The 21000-nt window shown below is 38.2% G+C and overlaps 1 protein-coding gene across 1 annotated transcript in view; it reads left to right on the plus strand.

Moving 5' to 3' along the window:
• The window catches only part of DDX10 (DEAD-box helicase 10), a 190088-nt gene that overhangs the window by 37261 nt on the left and 131827 nt on the right, over positions 1–21000 (plus strand). The window contains exons 11-13 of the mRNA XM_063330528.1: positions 1572–1659; positions 9016–9104; positions 17897–18365. Of these exons, the coding sequence (XP_063186598.1) occupies positions 1572–1659; positions 9016–9104; positions 17897–18365 (646 nt within the window). The remainder of the gene's footprint in view (positions 1–1571; positions 1660–9015; positions 9105–17896; positions 18366–21000) is intronic.

Here is a 21000-nt window from a genome sequence, read left to right on the forward strand (position 1 = left end):
CTGATTTCATCTAGACAACTTTTCCACTCTTCCTCCTGTTTTTCCTCTGCAGTGAGGTAGTATACTTTGTGTTCATACTTGCTGCTACAATTCAGTACGAAGCAAACCACTGCTTTTATTTTGCAGTTCTACCATTTTTCCTTAGTTCATAAATATTTTCACTGTTACCTTCTCAATCTTGTTTTATAGAACAAAATCTAGAAGAGCCTTCTTTCTATTTATTTATTCTATCTTTGGTATCTTGCGTACATTCCATTCTGCATTGCATTTCAAAGACTTGTTGGTCAGTTTGTGTCCCACTGAATTTTTCATGCCTCTTCTTTTCTCTCTTATGTCTTTACAGTTTCAGAGTAAATTATTTACTGGCTTGAAACTGGAACTCGGCTTTTTGATCTTTCACTAAAACTGTAGCTAAATAGCTTTTGTGTGCACTACAGCCTTCCACTGGCTGTATCTGACAGAGATAAGAAATTGGAATGATGAGGGAATAAAGCTTGATGTCTTTATAAATTAAAGTATTCTTTGGTAATACTGTCCAGCCCCTTGCTTAATTGCTGTTTTCATTTTTAGTAAGAATAATTGATAGTCATAATAGTTTGTTACAAAAAATGACTATAAACTGTTTTTTAATCAGAGTCCTGTTTTTAGACTGACTTAGTGCTATGTGAAGAAGTACGATTTTGACTTTTTTTTTTTTCTTGACTTCCTTCAGCAAAGGCTATGTTTTGTTGTACAGTATGGGATAAGATGGCCCACTGCAGCAAGAACCAGATTAAGAAATCTGGTAGTTGTGTATCTCTTGACCTCTGCTTGAGGGCTACCCTCCTACCATGTTTGGTGGGTTGTATGATACACTTGGTGGCACTAGCAGATCCAAACTAGAAGTAGATGAGAAAAGATCTGGGCAGATAAACCTGGAATAACGTAGGTGTCACTGGAATAAGTGTAAAATTCCAGAGTCTGGGAGGGGACTTGTATAACTTCTTAGTAGGTTTAATTGCATTTTCTATAACATGGTCCCTGTTCTTTATTCACTTGATCAATATCTTGAGGATCTCTTAAATCTGTTTAATCTCAATATCCTTTATTTTTGCTCTTCTGGCTGTAAGAAAGAAGTACTTAAATTTCAGTATTCCCAGGGCATTGGATCTTATTTAAGCTTTCAAAAATGCTGAGAATTTCCTTGTAAAAACTGCTATCTCAGTATAAAGGAGTACTATAATTCACTTTGCTGCTTCTCTATCTTTTTCTCAGCATTTTTATAAATTCAAGAAATTCTTTACTGCTGATTTTGGCTTTGCTTTGGAAGAAGTTTTACCGTCTTCACTGGAAGCTGTCTCTGGATAAAAAGTCTGAACTCCCATTTGTCTTTTCTGTATTATTCATTTGAGGAGTGTATGCTTCATCCTTAATATGGTTCTGTTCTAAGCTTGTTCAGAGTGGTAATAGCTTTATGCAAATGAAAGCAATGCAAAAGATGTGAAGATACTCCTGAGAACTTAATAGCTGCTTATTTTTGCGCGTTCTAATAATTAAAACTAACTTTCTTCTTTTTTTTTTTTTTAAATTAGAATTAATCCTGAAAAACTTACAGACATCCAAAAGCGGATGCAAGCTTTCTTAGCTCAAGATCAAGAGTTAAAAGACAAAGCTCAAAGGGTAAGTCAGTTGTCTGCTGCACTATAGTTTTTGAGGCAAGCTAGTCAAACAGAACTGCTGTTGGAATAACTGACCTACTTATATGTGCCCTAGCAGCAGTGTTTGGAACAGCTAAATTACTCTGATTTTTAAACTTTAAAGATGGCATCAGTAGAAACAATAATCACATATTAAAAGTTGGTGGTAAGTGTGCCTGTTAAAGCCTGTGTGAGTTGACATGGGCTCAACATGGGCTCATCACCCTACTGCCCGAAGAGCCACCTGACCTGCCGCTGCTGTGCCAAAGTTAAGGCATAAATGGGGATATATTTATTTTAGAGTCTCAGGTATGCAAGTAATTTTTGACTGAGTAGTCATTGCTTCTCAGCTTTTTGAGGGTTTTTACTGTTTTGTTTGAGTCTTTCCCAGCTGTTTGAGTCCTGAACCTGGGGAGGAGTAATCCCATACACCAGTACAGGCTGGGACCAAGTGACTGGAAAGCAACTTTGCAGAAAAAAGCCTGGGGCAACAGGTTGTCCTAGTGGACAACGGGCTTAACACGAGCCAACGATGTGCCTTTGCAGCAAAGAAGGCCAAATGCATTCTGGGCGGCATTAGGCAGGTTGCTGCTGGCAGGTCAAGGGAGGTGATCCTTTCCTTGCCCTCTACTAAGCCCTGGTGAGACACATCTGGAGCACAAAGCTTGATTCTGGGCTTCCAGTACAAGACGGGCATGGGCTTACTGGAGACAAGACTAATGAAGAACCACAAAGATGACTGAGTACTCTCCTGTATTAGGAGAGAAATATAAATTAGGTGGAGCCGTTCTGAGTGGTGCCCAGTGGCAGGAGAGGAGGGCAATGAGTGCAAATTTATGTGCGAAAAACTTCATTTAAACCCAAGAAACATCTTTTATTGTGAGGGTGTTTGAACACTGGAACAGGTTACACAGAGAGGCTGTGCAGTCTCCATTGCTGGCTATTAAAAACTGGTGTGTTCCTGAGCAGCCTGCTTTACCTGACCTTGCTTTGAGCAGGGGCCTGGACTAGATGATCTCTGGAGGTTCAGCTTCAACTATTCTGTGATTCTGTAAAGCATAAAGCTGTAAAATCAGTACAAATATATCCTTTTCATCATGTATCCTCATTATGTGGCACGATGGAGAATAGGACTGTGTACCCTTTTCAGTTCAGTAACCCTTTTGATTGAAGGGGATAGGTAAATTGGTAGTTCTTCCTGAGGACTTTTCTTGGGGACCTGGTATAGAACATTTTGAAATCATAATAATAAAAAAGGTTACTGAAAAGTATCAATCCCATTCCTTGGCTTAAAAAGTAAGAAACATGAAACCATGTACACCTCACGTGCCCACTTTCTTAATCAATTTCTATTGTTGTATCTCCTGAATATATATGACAGTTTGCCCTTTCTCAGTGGTAAAATCCAATGCATTTTAACTTTCATTTCGATTTAAATGAGAAGCAAAATAGCTTAGAATAAATCTTCCGGGGAAAATGGAGAAGTGTGTGAATGGGACTATGAATAGACTTTTTTGCTGCCCTGATTAACGTTGGGAAACTCCACGAACAGTATGTGAATTTCACTAAGGTTTCAGCAGATTTGGGGAAGGTTAGGAAAACTTAAAATAACTAGGTAGGTTCCTGAACTAGAACGAGCTAGCTATAAAAGGTAGATGGCCTGTGAAACATTTCCGGGCATTGTGCAGCCTCTTCTTGCCATCACTAGACATGTTTACTGACCCTTCCCTTGTTTTGTAATATCTTTAGGCCATTAACTCTTTGGGATAGAGCTTGCTACTTATGTTATTGAAGCACTGCAATATTTTGGTTTTCTGAGGTTGGTTTGCTTGTTTGTTTTTAAATGGTATAGGTATCATGAACCTATGAATTCTGTAGTTGTACCAAGTTTCTTCCAAACTATGCAAAATCAGGAGTGCAAATTGAGATGCAGGGAGACGAGATGACTGGAAGAAACACAGGAAAATCTTTTAGCTCAGTTTAAAAAAAACAAAACAAAAAAACAAACCACAAACCCCCCCCCAAAAATAAACTAAAAAAAAAAAACCCACACAAACAAACATATAGGTCAAATTCAAAGAGCACTAACAAGGCCAAATCAGAAATCCACAAATGCCAAAGCCTGAGAAATACAAGTTCTAGCCAAGAAAAAACTCGCAGAATTTCTGTATTAGTGTAAATAACTTTTTATTTGTCTGAGCCAGCATGGGGATTGATGACACCTCAAGATTCTCTGGTAAACCCAAATGATAGGATTAAATGAAAAGGGGATTATGAATGTTTAAAGATAAACTATGAGTTGTAGCCTTTCGTCTGAACTCGAATATAAAAACAGGCAAGTTTCTGTATTTAAACTCGTAAGGTGAGGTTCATCTCACCCAACTTCAGATGTCCTAGGCGGCTAGTCTGCATGAGCTTTCATTTGTAGCTGATAGAGAAGAATAGACAGTTTTAGGATGCATCCTGACATAGATACCTTAAAAACCCTTTGGGATGGACGAATGGTAGTTTCTTTGCACTGCAAAGGTAGCCTGTGTGACGTGACCTGGCTTGGATGCCTGCAGTAGAGACACTGGGTCAGAGGAATGTCATTCTAACGTTCCCAAACAAAGAGTCTTAAATCAGTGTGCCTGAGGAAGTCAGTGGAAGCTTTGTGAATAAAATGTCTACAGCAATGTTCAAGGGACTACTTTTAAAACTATTTTTGGCGTTCAGGTATCTCAGGCTTTTGTAGTGCACAAAGTATTTCTTGTAGCTTGTGGAATGTCACCATAAGCTTCATCCGTTGTACAGGCCAGATGTCCTGGAGACATGTTATGAGCATCTGCAACTGGCACAGGAAGTTGCAGTTACACCAATTTGTACCAGAAGTGACAGAGCAGCTGGTTGGGGGAGGATGAGAGTAGGAAGCCAGCATCATTTTACTTAGAATGTCTTATTTTGAATGAAAATACTAACAAAGCTCTCTGTTTCTGGCTTTGGCTGTTTAAGGTCTCTTAAAAGGCAGAGAAAGACAATTCTGAATTAGGCGAAAGAAAATAATGATAAAGTTTAAAAATAGCACAAGTGAAATCAAACATGGGCTGTCTGTCAATGTTGCAGATAAAAAACTTAAATTTATTTTGAAATTATGTTAATTGCCAATTAATTACTCTTTCAAGCCATTTTTGTTGCAATTTTTCATTTATAGATAGCAGTGCAGCGTCATCTTGCAGACAAGCTATGTATATATTCAAAATCTTGAAGTATGGACAAGTGATTTATCATAGACATGTCCCTCCTTAATGAGATTTAAGTATGAGCATTCAGATGGACTGCTGGGGCACATTTGCATAGTATTACATATCAATACGAATAAAACAATAAAAATAATGCGGAAGAAATCCTGACCTTGTATCTTTATATGGAATGCTGGATTTCTGAAAAGCATGGGTGTTGTGCTGTCTAGCCTGTCTGTTGCAAACTGCCAAATTCTTGACGTTTATAAGAAATAAATTCCCTACCTGAATGGATCAGATTGCAGTGAAACAGCATAGCTACACACAGAAGTTCATGTAGGATGTAGTTAACTGTGTTGAGGGCATGAGCTCTAAGTGACTGCATCCTCTAAGCTTGTTGATTTACTTCAAGGTGCTTTTTTACTTTGCTTTAAAAAAAAAAAAAAGGAAAGAAAGAAAAAAGGAAAAAGAAAATTCTTGATGGTTAATTGCTTCAACAAACTTCATGGTTCATTTGATAGGACAGGGTTCCTCTGCTGTTGCTTGGAAAGAGGGAGGGTGAATCAAATTGGGGCTCCTTTGGAACCTTTGCAGTTCCTCTCTTGGACTGATGCTGCCTTTTGGCACTTCTTGTAATTTTAATATTTAATATGCCAATTCATCCAGTTCTGAAAAGCAGTTTAAAAAAAGAACGTGTTTTTCTTGCTAGTTTGAATGTTACTGCGTAGGGGGTACCGGGACACTGAAGTGATGTCTGTCCATTAAATTCTTCATTGCACCCAGAGGGACATGCAGGGTGTTACAGCTGAGATTCCAGTCACGCCCCGTTACTTGGAATTCTGTCAAAACAGCACATAAATTTAATCGTGTGTATATTAATACTTAAAACAATTCTCCTAGAAATACATCAATAAATCTAAATTTAAATGTAGCAAATTAGTAGAGCATAGTACTTGTTGCCTTACGTGTTTCTAGTACTTGTACAATAATCTGAGGTGGTTTTGAGTGCCTTTAGCTACTGTTGTAATAGAACTGTAATATGTTTCTGATGCCCAACATTAACATTTTCCATGATGGTATAAATAAATTCAAACTATATTTTTGTAATGTTCAGTTATTAAAAAAGCCCTTGAAAGTGATATCAAACCAGCAAAAATATCAGTGGACAACAGCAATTGATAAAAGAGCAGGAAGAAGGTTCAGACTGACGAAGCTTGTTCTCCCTCAGCTGTTCACTTGGTGTGTGCAGAGTGGCTAAGTCTTAAGAGAACTGAATAAATCCAAGAGAGATGACGGTATTTTAGGTTGAAGGTTTTATTTTAGGTTGAAGGTTTACGTTGACAGTATTTTAGGTTGAGGTTGAAGTGAAGGTACTGAAATCAAATGAAAATCAAAGAAGTCATATGCTCTTTCTGTACTTTTTCCTATAAAACAACTCTTCTATGCAGTATCTTAACTTTTCTAGTTTGTGTGCAAGCTCTTGAAGTAGGGAATATCTTTTGCTGGAAGTGTTCACAATGCCTAAAATAATAGAGAATGAGGTCAGCTGAAGACTCTAGTAATCATTATATTACTCTTGTATTTTTTTTTAACTATCTTACCTTAATTAGATGCTCATTTCTTTGAACATAGAGCAATACTGTCCTGTATTCAGTCCATGACAAACTTGAAAAATTGTTTTGAGGCTTAGTGGGTTGAACCCTGTTGACAGCTGATAGATGTGAGTTAGAACATCTGGCACTTGTTTGGTGGTTCGTTCTTAGTTATTGTAGGGCTTGGTCCGTGTTCAAAAGGTGTGTTCTTTCCGCCCCTTAACTTTCACTTATTAATTTCTAGACCACGTGTACCAAAGGAATACTGGTAATGTAAGTGGATAGCTTTATAGGTTATGGAAGAGGCAGAATGAGATTTCTACCCTGTGGCATGTAGTGACTCATGTAGATCTTAAGATCTGTAGATATTGCAACTCTCAGATTTGCAGGAAAGATGCTTCTTGTTTAAACCCATTTTTTTTTCTATCTGCCACTAACAGAGAAAGAAGAGGCTCTGTCATTTATTTTTGTCACTGCTTGCTAAATTAATGAGATCTGTCAAATTTTAAGCCTTTTCCTAAAGGTTCTAGTGTCATGGTTTAACCTCAGCCAACTACTAGGACTACGCAGCCACTCACTCACCCTCTGCCTCACACCCCTCCTCCCCATCAGGGAGAAAAGGAGGGGAAAAGGAAAAACCTCTTGGGCTGAGGTAAAGACAGTTTAATAAAAGAGAAATGGAAAATAATAATAATGGTAAAAGAATATACTGAACTAAGTGATACAACACAGGTTGTTCTCCCACCTGATGATCGATTGCCCGGCCCATCCTGAGCAGTGATTGCAGAAACCCTGTCCCCTGGCCAACCCCCCATTTATATATTGAGCACGATGTCTGTGGTATGGAATACTCCTTTGGCCAGCTTGTCCTGTCTGTGCTCCCTCTCAGCTTCTGTGGGAAGCTGAAAAAGTCCTTGACTAATGTAAACTTAGCAACAACCAAACCAATATGTGTTATGGAAATTCATCTCCTACTAAATCCAAAACACAGCAGTTACAAGAAAGAAAATTAACTCTATCCCAGCTGAAACCAGGATATCTAAATATCTTTGTAAAATGATTAATAATTTAAGGTGAGCAAATGACTGTTTTAGTCTACACCTTGTTGTGGACAGCAGCTGAATGGATTATTGTGCTAGCACTACTAAAATTAATTGATAAACATAATCTAAACAGGAAACTTTACCCAAAAACTTAGCCTTTGGAAAAATAAGCAAATGAAAATTTACTACTGTAACGAGGTGTTGGGCAGCTTGAAAAGTATATCTCCTATCTCTACATATCTTACAATTAATAGTTGTTATTTCAGTTTGCCAAGGGGAAAAGTATGACTTTATGACATTGCCTAATTTACTGTCTCACCTTTCTTTTCACCTTTAGAAATGTTTTTTCTGTTACATGCATTTAAAGAATGCCCATAAGAGATTTATGCTGCTAACTGTTGGGTCTTTTTCTACTCTATCTCAGGTTAACAAGAAATAGCTTTTTTTAAAAAAATTTTTTTTAAATTCCACGTGAAGTCTTAATACAGTAATTTTCTCTGACAGATGCCTGTACGAAGCAGAACAAGGGATTATAGTCCGCTTGGATATAACCATATGAGCTTAATTTGCTATTGTTACTAATGTTTGCTGGTTTAAGCCTCATGATAGGAGTTTTGGCATGTGTTAGAAATTAGGTTATGAACAGCAGAAATCCAAGGATCTTTTCTGATAGTTAAAACATTCCAGTATTTATGCTGCTGCTGATAGGCAGAAATAGACTATGTAAAAAAAAAAAAAAAAAAAAAAAAAACAAAACATAAGAAGAATAAGAATCTTTCCTTTTGGGAAGGATGGAGGGAAAATACGGCACAAGATTAAGTCGTTCTGTTATGCAGTGCCTCCAATTTTCTTGGTGAAAGTCTCCGATTAATTGAAACTTCAACGTTAGACTGGCCTTACTGAATGTTGCACGGTGAATTTATGTTGGTCAGCTGAGTTGCATTCATTGACTGCAAGTACGTGATGAGCTGATGGCAAATGCAAGGTAATACGAAGTATCCTAGGCTACAGTGAAATGCAGCTACATTGAGTTGAGTCACTTTTTGTTAGTGGCTAAGATTGTCAGGACACCTCAGATTGATAGCTACACAGTCTGTTCCTCCTTCCACATAATTCAGATGTCAGAATAGCGTGGCAAGATTCAGAAAAGCTGGGAGGAAAAAAAAAGAAGAATCGGTGATGTTTCCTCCGGACTAATTTGCCATATTTTCTTTCTAGCGAAAATAACATGACATACTGTTGGGAAATTCGGCCAATTAATGTGCATTTGATGAAATATTTGAACACTTAAAGTCACATCACTTCTGTAGTACTGATAAATTTTGTCTGATGGGTATTGGGTAAAAGAATTTCAGTCTGAAATCTACGTTAGAACACTTAATAGTGAAATTCTATTTTGTGTTTAGAGCAACAGCATAACATTAGTTTCGTGTGTTAGTAATTGAATGGTTTCTTTTTTTATTAAATAATTTTATTTTTCTTTCAGTGTTTTGTATCCTACTTGCGTTCAGTTTACTTAATGAAGAATAAGGAAGTATTTGATGTTTTCAAATTGCCTCTAGCAGAATATGCCCTGTAAGTATGATCAACTTGGAAAGTGAAAACTGTGTCGTGAGAAGTTTCACAGTGTATGATAGCTTTAAATAGCTCTTTTGACTATGTTAACACACAGAATTGGACAGTCTTGTAATGTGTGTGCAGTTTCACTTTTATGCAGTGCTTTTGTATATTTTCAAAGACATTCTACATAGAAATTATGTGTAAAACCAATATATCTCTACAAAGAGAAATAACTCTTATAGCAGAAGGTATATTTGCTATTTACAATAGAAGAAAAAACTTGTGAAGCAATAGGATAGAGAACAACAGGTTTTTGGTTTTTTGTTTGGGTTTCTTTTGGTGTTTTTTTTTTTCTTTCAGATTTGCCCTTCAGCCTCATAGCTAAATGCCAACCTGTAAAGTGTAATATTTAAAAAGAAATTGGAGTATCTAAAGATGATACACTGTGGTCTCATTTTGGGTGTGATTGGGACACTGCTCCTTGGACATAAATTACTTTTCAGAAGATTCAGTGCACTTGATAAAGATGAAACATCTGCACTGAACTGAGTAGAATCTTATTACTGTGTCAACTTTTGTACATAAATGTGAACCATTCCGTGTTTTGTATGGGAGAGGAATTAATTTTGACAGGTTGACTTTACAGATGACAACCATCTGAGATTGTTTTAAGACATGAAGTTTTTGAATAATCTCATGGGACGCAGGGTAGTCAGAAGGGAGCAGGAGGTGCTTAAAGATGCATGGTAAATTAATTTTACGTCTCTGGAATTTCATACAGAGAAGACTTAAGTCTTCAAACTTGTCAGCACGTGGCATAATGAACTAAAATGTGACAAATTACTAGACTGTAGAACACCTGGTCTTCCTGTGCTGTGCTGCAATTAACATGATTATGTTTTTTAAAGTACATAAGCCTATTATAAAGGATGCTTTCTTACTTTATGATCTGAGAAATTTTTAAAAAGGAGAACTAGTGAAAACTTGATACATTTCACTATGTGCATTGCCTGCCCCTTCACCTATGTGATTTATCAGCATCTTTAAAACTTTATTGTAGGTCTTATTATGCTGAATGTAAGTGATAGTGGCAGAAGATCAGGACTAAGAGGGATGACCACACAAATCTAACCAGTGTGTTAAGAAACCAACTGGCAGGTGGTGGTAATGCTGAATTTTTGGAATTGCAGTGGATTCTGGATTTCAGCATAATGTACCATCTAGTATCTGATATTGATGTGGACAGATTAGTCCAGTTTTCTGTTCTTCTCAGGCCTTTGTGCCAGGATTTGGTCCTTCATCAACGTAAATTCTACTCCCATCTTTGCAAAGTTACTAGTAAGTCATTCTTGTATTAAAATGGGAGAAACCAGACAGTTGTTTGGAGAGAGCTGGAGAGGTTTAGTCAAAACTGAAATATATGAAAGGGTAATAAAAAAGTCAGAAGATAATGAATCTGGGAGATTATTTGGGGATTCTGCTCTAAATGAAGAGTTTGTTGGCACTCTTCTTCCCCACTCTCCAGACTGGTAGTCTACCTAAATACACCCCGCAGTCCTCTGGCTTTCAATTCAGTGCACATCCACTGATACAGTGGATCAGTCAGCTTAATTTATCTGAAAGGCCCTCAAAGTCTGGTACGTTTGAATTCTGCATTCCGAAGCAACCTTGGCTTATGTTCTGCACGAAAAAACTCATGGCAAAACCTGGAATGAGAATCCTTTCTTCCCTTTACCTTCTATGTGTATTCTCCAAAAAGTATTTCAGCCTTTCTGTGGAGATTTACTGCTAGCTTGATAGATGTTACTCCACTAAAAATCCTGCAGAGAAAACAGTCTGCTTAATGCCCCTGTCAGGTTTGCATTTCAGTCTGTCAGGCTGTTGCCCACTTTCTCTATTGCTCTCTTCCCTGGCATGTCTGTGCACTGAGATTCTCTTAACCTGTGTTGATTGAGCCTGCAGAAAAGCAGTAGTCTTTTTGATTTTATTTTTTTTTATGTATTATATATCTAGAAAACTATATATATATAAATAAATAAAAAAATAAAATGTCTGTGCATGTCTATACATATATGTATTCTAGAGATTGATCACCTTTAAGCTATGGTACATTAGTATTCTCTCCAGTATCGTCTCATTACAAATTGCTATCAAGAATAATTTGCTGGAGGAAGGCTTGCAGAGACCTCTTGTTAACACAGGTAGCCTTAAAGTTTGGTGAAGGAGAACCTTGAGGCTTGCATAAAAGAGAAATTTGTCTTTTCGTTGCAAAGGGCAGCTTTGAAAACAAGAAAATGTAAACAAACAGCAGAGTAGAAAGGAATAATTAGTTAGTCTGGCTTCCTGGATAGGAAATAAGGTAAAGAGGAGGCAAGGGGTTGAAATATTTTACTTCTCAGGCACTTTATTTTGTTAAATGCTAACAAGTATACATCAGTCTCCGGGGGCAGATCTTAACAGGTGAGTGTGTTGGATGGACAGATTAGTCACAGCTCTAAGGGGCTACCAAGGAAGATAATTTCCTCTGTGACTTTTGTCATGTCTTCCAGGAGGAATGTGGCATTTTTTTCTGTGTTTGTGCCTGTATTGGTACATAGAGAATAAATAAAGCAGGTTAAAGCCAAGTTATTTGGAAAATGTCCATATACATAGTCCATGTACTAATACATGGAGCTCAGTACCCAGCTAATTTTGAAGTATTGCTTACAGATCAGTGTCACAAAGCAATAGGTAGCTGCATGTGCTGTCAGGTCTGAAATGGATGATACCAGGATACACGATCCATCTGTCTGTCCTCTCACTGACCAGGGGAAGCACCTACTGCATGGTCAGTCTGGGATCCCTGGCTGTGGATGTAGACCTGACCCTTACTGTGTGGTCAGGGCAGAGGGTTTGGTTTGTTGTCTTGTGCCAGCTGCAAGTGCAGGACTGCCCATCACATCCCCCAGAGAGCCCATCACAGGCTTTCCACATCTTGTTATCCCTTTGCTGGTTCTTGGCCCTCCTTCTTGCTGCCCGTTTACTTCCTTTTCTAGATGCCGGTCTCCTTCCAACTAAAAAGCCTGTCCCTAATTACTTTTTACCAGTTGTTTCCAGTCTTCATACGCCTATAATCAGACCGTATTTCTCATGCTGTTACCTAGTTAATCTCAGCCTCATATGGTATTGCTTATATGGACCTCAGTGTTCCCTCCAGTGGTCTGTAAAGTTTGGGCATTTCTCACGCATCTCCCCCTCAACCACCTGTGTGATCCAGCCATCCCTTTCTGAGTTTTCTGTAAGTACTTCGGTACTTCTGAGCTTTCTGGTCCTGCCATGCAGATCTCTGAACAAGCTGCAGTCTCCTCTCTCAAAGGCTAGGGTCATTATTCTCTTAGTCATAATCCTTTTTTCTTCTAGGATCTTGAGCTACAGTAGCAGCTAAGCCTGCTGTTGACCTTCACTCGCCTTAGAAGTAAATATACTTGCATATGCATAAGGAGCAGTTCCAGTAGAGTGCCTGTCAGAGATGGCGAATCCAGCTAACTTGGAGAAATGGTCTTTAATGCACTCTAGAAATCTCTGTTCTTTGTTCTCTGCTGTGATGCCCTTTGAGCTCAGGTACCAGGAGCACCAGGGCCTGCAGTTGCAATGTGGAAGCTTCTTTTACTTTTGTAATGACTACAGCTCGGTCTTTTAAATGATCGGATTCCAACCATGACAATCTTCTTTGTTGGCCTTCTCTTTGATCTTGACCCATAAACTCTTGATTAGCTTGGCTCTCATTATTATTAGTAGAGTACCATGCATTTGAGCTCCTTAATGTAGAGGGCTAAAGTTGGCTAGTCAAATAAACTCAGGAAAAGCAATTTCTCTGCTCGCTTTGGTTATTAATCAGACCATCTGGAAAGCCTATTAATTCAGATTTGTGTCACTTCAGTTGATTTGATTTCCCTATTTTCAAATGGTTGCTCATCCTGTCTTCTGAAAACATTTTAAATGTTAAATGTAGATGTAGCGTATATTGCAAGGCAAGTAATACACATTTCTTCTCTTGAAATACCTTCTGGGAGTATTTAACCTTTTTCAGACTATTTTAAATCTTCGTCTGAACCAGTTCTACAGTAAGAGAAATCGCCGTGCTGTGTTTTCATGTGTTCAAATCATTCTGAAGAAGTTCACTAATGGAATATGTCTCATATTTAGTAAATGTAGTAAATGGAATGAAGCACTAACTTGTATGAAATTGTTGTGCAGCACTTCTGCAGATGTGACCATAGATTCTTTAGAACTGGCTCATGTTTCAAAAAGGACTGGGAATCTTCTAGGTGCAGATTAGGAACTCTAGTGACACTTAAAAATTAAAAGACTGTACTGGTCTTAAACTTCCTCTTTAAGTTGTTTTGTGTAAGGACAGATTTTCCTCTGAGTGTCTAAGATTCCATCTTTATAAAGAGTTCAGAGGGATGCCCAGCTTTTCATCCAATCCAAACAGATGCATTGTGAAGTTAGCATGTTAATGTAAACATACTCAAGATCTTTGAATAGGCATAATTAACAAACCTCAGAAAAGGCAGTATTTCCAGTCTGATACACCATTCGTTTGAATTAGGTTTTAAAAATGTTTACTAATGTTTGATTTTCCTTATTCAATAGCAAACAAAAGTGGTATTCCTCTTAAAGCCATACAATGTTGGTTTTTTTGAGTTTTGCTCTTTTAAAATATTTCCTGAAAATAATTGTCAATTTGCTTTGAATTGAAGGAGGTACCTGAGCATTGTAGGTGTTTTGTTCAGTTACTTCTGGGCATTCCTTGATCCGTGTTAGGGAATGATGATGTCTGGCCACCTCAGTTGCTGTTGATGAATAGAATTGTCAGCTGTACTTTCATTTATGGTAGCAAAATAATCCATTGCTTTCAGGATTGCTTTTAGAGGCTGATTTAGAATGTCTTTCTGTAAGAGCTTACTCCCAGAAGTCATGGCATTTCATACCAAAATGTGAAACAGGATTGTTTATTTGGTTTGTCAGCTGAACGTGTGTTGCCATTTTAAGGCTACCATGGTCTGAGGACTACCTTGGGCTGTTAGCATGTTTTTAGTGTTCTGTGCTAGAATTTATGAAATCTCACTAAGTAACTTACCTGCTTTTTGTCTGTCTTCGAGAAAACTTGACACATTTCTTATTCCAGAAGAGTGTGTGAATGCTAGCACTAAAATCAAAGAACAGATGTAACTTCAGCTGGAGTAGGACTGTGGTCTGTGTGGCATCTCATGAATTAGTGAAAACTAATGTTACCCTTTCTAGTTGATGGAAAGAAAAGCTGGTTCATATATTCAGTTTTTTTAGTTTGATTGAACTCTAGATTTGGCAAATGATTAAGAAATAAATTCTAAAGAAACTGTCAAATCTTACTACATGAGGAAACTTCTAGCGGTAGTAGAATGTATTTGTCCCAAATTGTTCTCTGTTTGGAATATACTATAGAAAAGAGGCAGTAATGAGCCAAATAGCTGACGTTTCTTTGAGAAGTTCTGTAATTAAAAAATTACTGTAATTAAAAAAACCTTCCTTCTCACCCAAGTCTAAGGGCTGTATTCTTTTCGTTCAGATGTCAATTGAATTCTGATAGCAGTGGTCTTTTTGGTAGGGTTGCTAAGCAGTGTAGAAAAATTACACAACACTAACTGATAATTAATTTTATGCAATTATTAAAGAAAGATGTCAGTGCAGAATGGCAATTTGGCCCTGGGATTTCTTGCCTGAATGAGAAAAGCTGTGCTGAAGTCTCCTCCACATCATGGGCTGCTCTTTTTGACTTGTCTTTTTTAACCTTTCCTATGGAAAGAGCGTAGTTTCTTCACCCTGTCAGACTTTTTTCTGCAGCCATGATCCTGATCTTTGATGCTAGCTCTGGAGACGTAGAAGAGAAGCTGTGATAAAATCAGAGTTTGCAGCCCTGTGTCCATTGTGTCTACGTCTGTCTGCATGAGGGAGAGCAATGAACACGGATTGCGTAGTTGCCATACAGTACTACTCCTTGCAGTACTTTGTCAACAGTTGACAGCAATACTCTATGTAGAATAATGTTGTGAAATTGGGAAAAGCAAAAAAGTGTTTCTCTTGCAAAGGATTTTTTTTCTACTTCGATCCCCTTGCTGAGGAGATTGCACATTCATTGATGCTGCAGCAATCTCTTTATGTGTGTTTTGTCGTGCCTGGTGTTAAGGCTCAATTCCAGGTTTGAATCTCCACCAGCTGCTGTGGTGAAGCATTGTATCTCCTTTGTTTGTTATTTTTGTTTCAGTAGGCCAAACTTTAACACAGAGTTCCATTGCAAAGGTAATTAGTGTTAGCTGTCAAACACCGAAGCAAGTTTAAGATTGCTTGTTCCTCCAATTTCAGTTCCCGCATGTGTTGTGTTGTCCTCTCAGCAGTGCATTGTCAGTAAATGGGCGAAATACATTGGATAAAAACTTACTTTGATCTTTTTTTTTTATAAAACTCCGTTTGCTTTACTATTGCTGTCAATTATTTGTAGAAGAACAGTATTGGGTTATCAGAAATACTTAAACAAAATTAAGTTTACATTAAAATTAAGACTTTATTCATTGAAAAACTTGTTCCTCATCCTAACAGCGTGGGCTGCTTTCTGGGTGTGTGTCCACTTTTCAGTGTTTTAACCTGTGGCCAACAGAAAAACTGTGCCATTTGACCACAGATGTGGATGCGTTTGTTTTTCATTTTTTCTCCTGTTGTTTGTTATTTAACCAGGATGCCTCTCCTGTTGACTGCTCTGTCCCATTGGCTACTGTTAACGGGTCTAGGCTCTCCGGAGCCTACAGTCCAGGCTTGCTGCTCTGCAGTACACTTTGGATGCTTCATGGACTGTTTGTGATGACATTTCTACCAGGGAGTGTAGATTTGCTTTTTCTCCTGTGATGTAACTCAGGTTTCTTTATTCAGAACTGTATGGTGAAGAGAACACATAGAGTCATAGAATTGCTTAGATTGGAAGGGACCTTTCAGATCATCCAGTCCAACCATCAGCCTGACTCTGACAAAAAACGTCACTAAACCATATCTCTAAGCACTGCGTCTACGTGTCTTTTAACCATACCTCCAGGGATGGTGCCTCCACCACTTCCCTGGGCAGCCTGTTCCAATGCTTGGTAACCCTTTCAGTGTAAAAGTCTTTCCTAATATCCAGTCTAAACCTCCCCTGGCGCAATTTGAGGCCGTTTCCTCTTGTCCTAAAACATAACTGCTGTCTACTTGAAATGAGCAGCATTGAGGAGAGACATAGTGTATAACTGTGCATAATCTGAATCACAGAATGGTTTGGGTTGGAAGGGACCTTAAACATCATCTAGTTCCTACCCCGCTACCATGGGCAGGGACACCTCCCACTAGACCAGGCTGCTCAAAGCCCCATCCAGCCTGGCCTTGAACACTTCCAGGGATGGGGCATCCACAACTTCCCTGGGCAACCTGTTCCAGTGCCTCACCACCCTCACAGTAAAGAATTTCTTCCTGATATCTAATCTAAATCTCCCCTCTTTCAGTTTGAAATGGTTACCCCTCATCCTATCACCACACTCCCTGATAGAGAGTCCCTCCCCATGTTTCCTGTAGGCCCCCTTCAGGTACTGGAAGGCTGCTATAAGGTCTCCTTGGAGCCTTCTCTTCTCGAGGCTGAACAACCCCAACTCTCTCAGCCTGTCGAATCAAAAGAGACTGGTCTCTTACGTGTGTGTGTGCACGTGTATATATGTAGCCATTTTAGTTGGTTAAATACTTCACTCCTTTGCTAAGTGTATGTACAAGCCCTGAGCATTGCAAACACTATCAGTTCTGTATTGCATGTTTCTAAATGTAGCTGTGGTCTCCATGTGTTCCTTGCACAGTACCGGTATCTCCCCACATTTTTTATTCACCTAATAAGAAGGCTCATGAAGTCTTGAAGAGACTTAAATATTGCGTTTTTGAATTTGTATTTGACAGGGTCAGGTGTAATAATAGTGGGCAATTACAGAGTTCACTGAAGTCAAATGATGTGTTGGAGACAGAATATCTGTTTCCATGCAATGCACTCCAGTATTGTTGTTCTACAGTATTTTTGCTTTTTGGCTATTTTTTGTCCCTTCACGTATAGAGTATTAGCATAGCTTTCAATTGTCATGAATAACTGGGTGAAATAGTAGGATCGTTGGCACTGCTAGTTGCACATGCCATGAAAGTAAACCCTCGCTGTAGATGGACGCAGACAGGAGAGATTCCCTTTAAGGGAGAAATATCTCTCCCTTAGCTTTCTCTGCAATTAGTCATTTATCCATGTTGTGTTTATTCTTCTAATCTATGCATCACCATGAGATGGTGTGGATAATGTTCTGGGTGCCCTTCTAGCAGTGAAGGACACTGACAGAGATCAGTGCTTTCTCACTCCTTGACATGACATCTGTGTATCTTCAGTACCAAATTACATTGGTTCTTCCACCATATTTTACTGTGAATCACAGATAATTTGTTCTTGTCTACAACTTCTCAGGTTCTTTGTTTGCTTTCTTTCCTGGGAGGATTTGTAACTGTTGAGAGCTCTCAGTTATTTCATCTCCTTTCCTCTCCTAATGTTCACTTGGCATTTTTCAAGCTAGATAGTCCTATTTTAGGCTAAATACTGTTTTATAACTATGTTGGTCGAAATGTATCCGTCTGAATCACCATAATTAAAATCGAATCACTTGAGCCATCGATGAGGGCTTCCAATTTAGTCAACTTTTGTGTATCTAGCTTTCTGATTAATTTATTTGTTTAATTCCATGCTTTAGATCACTTGGTCTTGCAATGGCTCCTCGTGTGAGATTTCTTCAAAAAGTTCGGAAACAGCTCTGTGCAAATGAGACAGCTGATGGAACGGATCACTTGAAGGAGACAGGGCAAAATAAAAATACCATCTCCTTGATAAACAACGGAGTGGAGAAATGTGGAACTAATTTCAGTGAAAAGGTAACTGCTAACAAAACAAAGGAAAAGGAGAAAAGGAAAGAAACTGAGGAATATTCTGCTTCCAGTGAAGATGCTGAGAGTGATGAGTCTGAGGATGAATCAAAAGAGGTATCTGAGGAGGAGGAGGAGGAAAAAGAAGTTCCTGTACCAAGCAGGGTTCCAAACCCGGGCTCCGTGCAGTTCTTTGAAGATGGCAATGATGACGACGATGATGATACTAAAGATCTTGATTTGCTGACAGTGAAACGACGGGATGTTTTTGGTGTGGAAGCTGAAGATAATCCAGCACCGGTAAGTTCACTCTATATAAGGCTTATGAATCTCAATGATTTTATATTGGACATAACTCCAAATATGGAGGAGGAGAGAAGAGAAAATTCTGCTTATAGCAGAATACTTGATTGAATCTAGATGTGTTGTCCATATCTATCAGAAGTCAGAATTGCTACCAAAAGGTAAGTGGTGTGACTTACACGGTTATCATTTTGTTATTAGCAGAAAGTAATTTTATTTCCATAATGAATATCCTTGTAGTTGCTTTAATTTATGGATAACATGATTTGAATACCTGGGAAGTTTTGACAATTTTAATTCTTATCCCTTACTAATCTTCTTGTACCTCTCTAAGATAGTAGGCACTTCCAGTCATAATTTTGATGCTGTACAGCAGTTTATGGCCCTGGGAACCAAATTGCAATACATGATGAGCCACTTCACAATACAAACTGTAACAAACGCTTTTTACAATAATGTAACCTTCAAACCGTGATTTTTACTTTCAACAGGACCTTTGCTATTAGAAATTGCGCCAGTATCAGGGAGTGAGTGTGCACGCACTTCTTGTAAAGCAAGGCTATAAAGTCTTATTAAAAGTATTCATGTAGGTCTTTTGTTTCCTTGGCAAGTAGCTTTATAATTCAGGATTTCTGTGTTCTGAGAAATGATGCTTTCATTTGATCTTTAAATACAATGTTATAGTAAGGGTGGGTTTTTTTTTCTATAAAGCAGATCTGGTACGTGCATGTTGTGAAATTTTTTGTGTATCCTTTGCTATCTAGCAACTGTATCTCTGTAGTAAAGAGATCGAAGTGAAATAGCCATCTGCTTCAGCAAGATGTTTTTCTGAACTCATATGCATGCAAGGGGAGCCTCCTGTTAAGCAAATTATTTGTTTTTCCAACTGGTATTTTAGATCTTTCTTTTTCTGTGCTGTTATTTAACAGCATAGGGCACTTGTCATGAACTTAAGCTAATCAGCCTACTAGCTGCATTTATAAGCAGCATCTTCCCGTTAGTGTTTAGTGAAGTGTTATAAGCTGTTTGTGTAAGCTGACTTTGTCGAAGCCGAGCAGTTGCACAGTAACATACCCAGCGCCTGCGCTCTCTCCTCTACTATGAGGAGGCTGCCGCGGATTGCCGCCATCTCCCGGAAATATGGGAGGAGGATGCTCCTGGAATTACCTTTCGGTTCCTGTTATTCCAAACCTCAGATATGCTGCCTGACAGTAGCTTATAGTTATTAATAAATTTCAGTTTCATGTAGAAAAGATATTGCTGCTTTAAAAACAAAGTGGAGTAAAAAGTTTCTGCTTTAGTTAGAGTGATGTTCTCACAGCTTTCATATTGCTCCCACAGTTATCTGTGCTGAAACGCTCAGAAAGTTTTGTGTTGCTTTTGTAAGTTGGAAAGTGAATGGGGAAGTTTTGTTCAGGAAATGGTGAAAGTAGAAACTTTGATGCTAAAAGAATGAACAAAGGAAATCTTATGAAAAATATCAGTGATTTTGAAAGTAATTTGGAACCTCACTGGGTAAACTTTTAATAGTTTTCCAGCATTAAACATTTATAGGTTAGTTTATGCTCAGGCAAGTCAGACGTTATTTTCTGTGATTCAGTGTTTATAAACTGCAGAAGGGGTTAGTGGTTTGTACTCGGTGTGCAAGTGTGGAAGGCCTTGTATCACCTGACGCCTCTTGTACATGGGGCCATAATAATGAAATATTCAGTTATTCTTCTAAGCAACTGTGAACAAAAAATAAAAAGTGTCAAGATCTGTATCATTAAGAACTTAAATATAATTTAAATCTACAGAAATGCCTATGGTACTGCAATATGTAATTTTTAGAAAGCAGAAATGCAGAGCGTACTAACTGTGGGAACTAGTCTAGATTGATGCATATGGTAGTGTGATGTTTATTACCTTATGTTACTGTGAAAATTGTTGATAAATTGTGGAATGCTTTAAATGTAAGGATTTTATTTTCAGTAGGAATAAGAGAATAAGGTTTCTGTCACTAACCGTGTATTGTCTTTTAATGTTTTGATGCACGAATGCACATAATAGAAATTACATAGAAAGATTCAGGCATGGTGCATCTTTTATTTCATGTGTATACCTCAGCATCACATTTTGTGTATATTTAAAAACAAATTGGTAACTTGCAACACTTTTTATATTCTTTTCCCATTTGTTTATTTTCTGGCTGAAAGTTTTTAAGTGACTATTACTGCATCAAGGTAGATCAGTTGGTATCTAAAGAATTAGAAAGAACTGATTCCTTTGGGGTGTGAGAAGCACCAGGCAATGTGAGTGCGGTTTTCCTGTTGCTGTGTGTTGGAATGTCCTTCTAGGGAGGACTCGGGAACCAGTTTGACCACAGTGTACTGGATCCTTGCTGTATTTCTAGGATGAGGCAGTGCATTAATTAATAGTATCAGATGCTGCAGGGAGGCTAGGAGTATGAACATAGAGTGTATACTTGGGTAGATCATTTAGGAGGTTTTTTTTCTGTGTGCTAAATAAGGCAGGATTCCTGTGGAAATATTATTATGTGATCATCTAATTGGGAGATTATGAGTATGCCTGCAAAGGTTAAATTCAGTTTGCATTTATGCTTTTAATGTCTATGATTGATCTTGCAATTTCA

Source organism: Chroicocephalus ridibundus, chromosome 1, assembly GCF_963924245.1.
Source record: "Chroicocephalus ridibundus chromosome 1, bChrRid1.1, whole genome shotgun sequence".
NCBI classification, from domain to species: domain Eukaryota; kingdom Metazoa; phylum Chordata; class Aves; order Charadriiformes; family Laridae; genus Chroicocephalus; species Chroicocephalus ridibundus.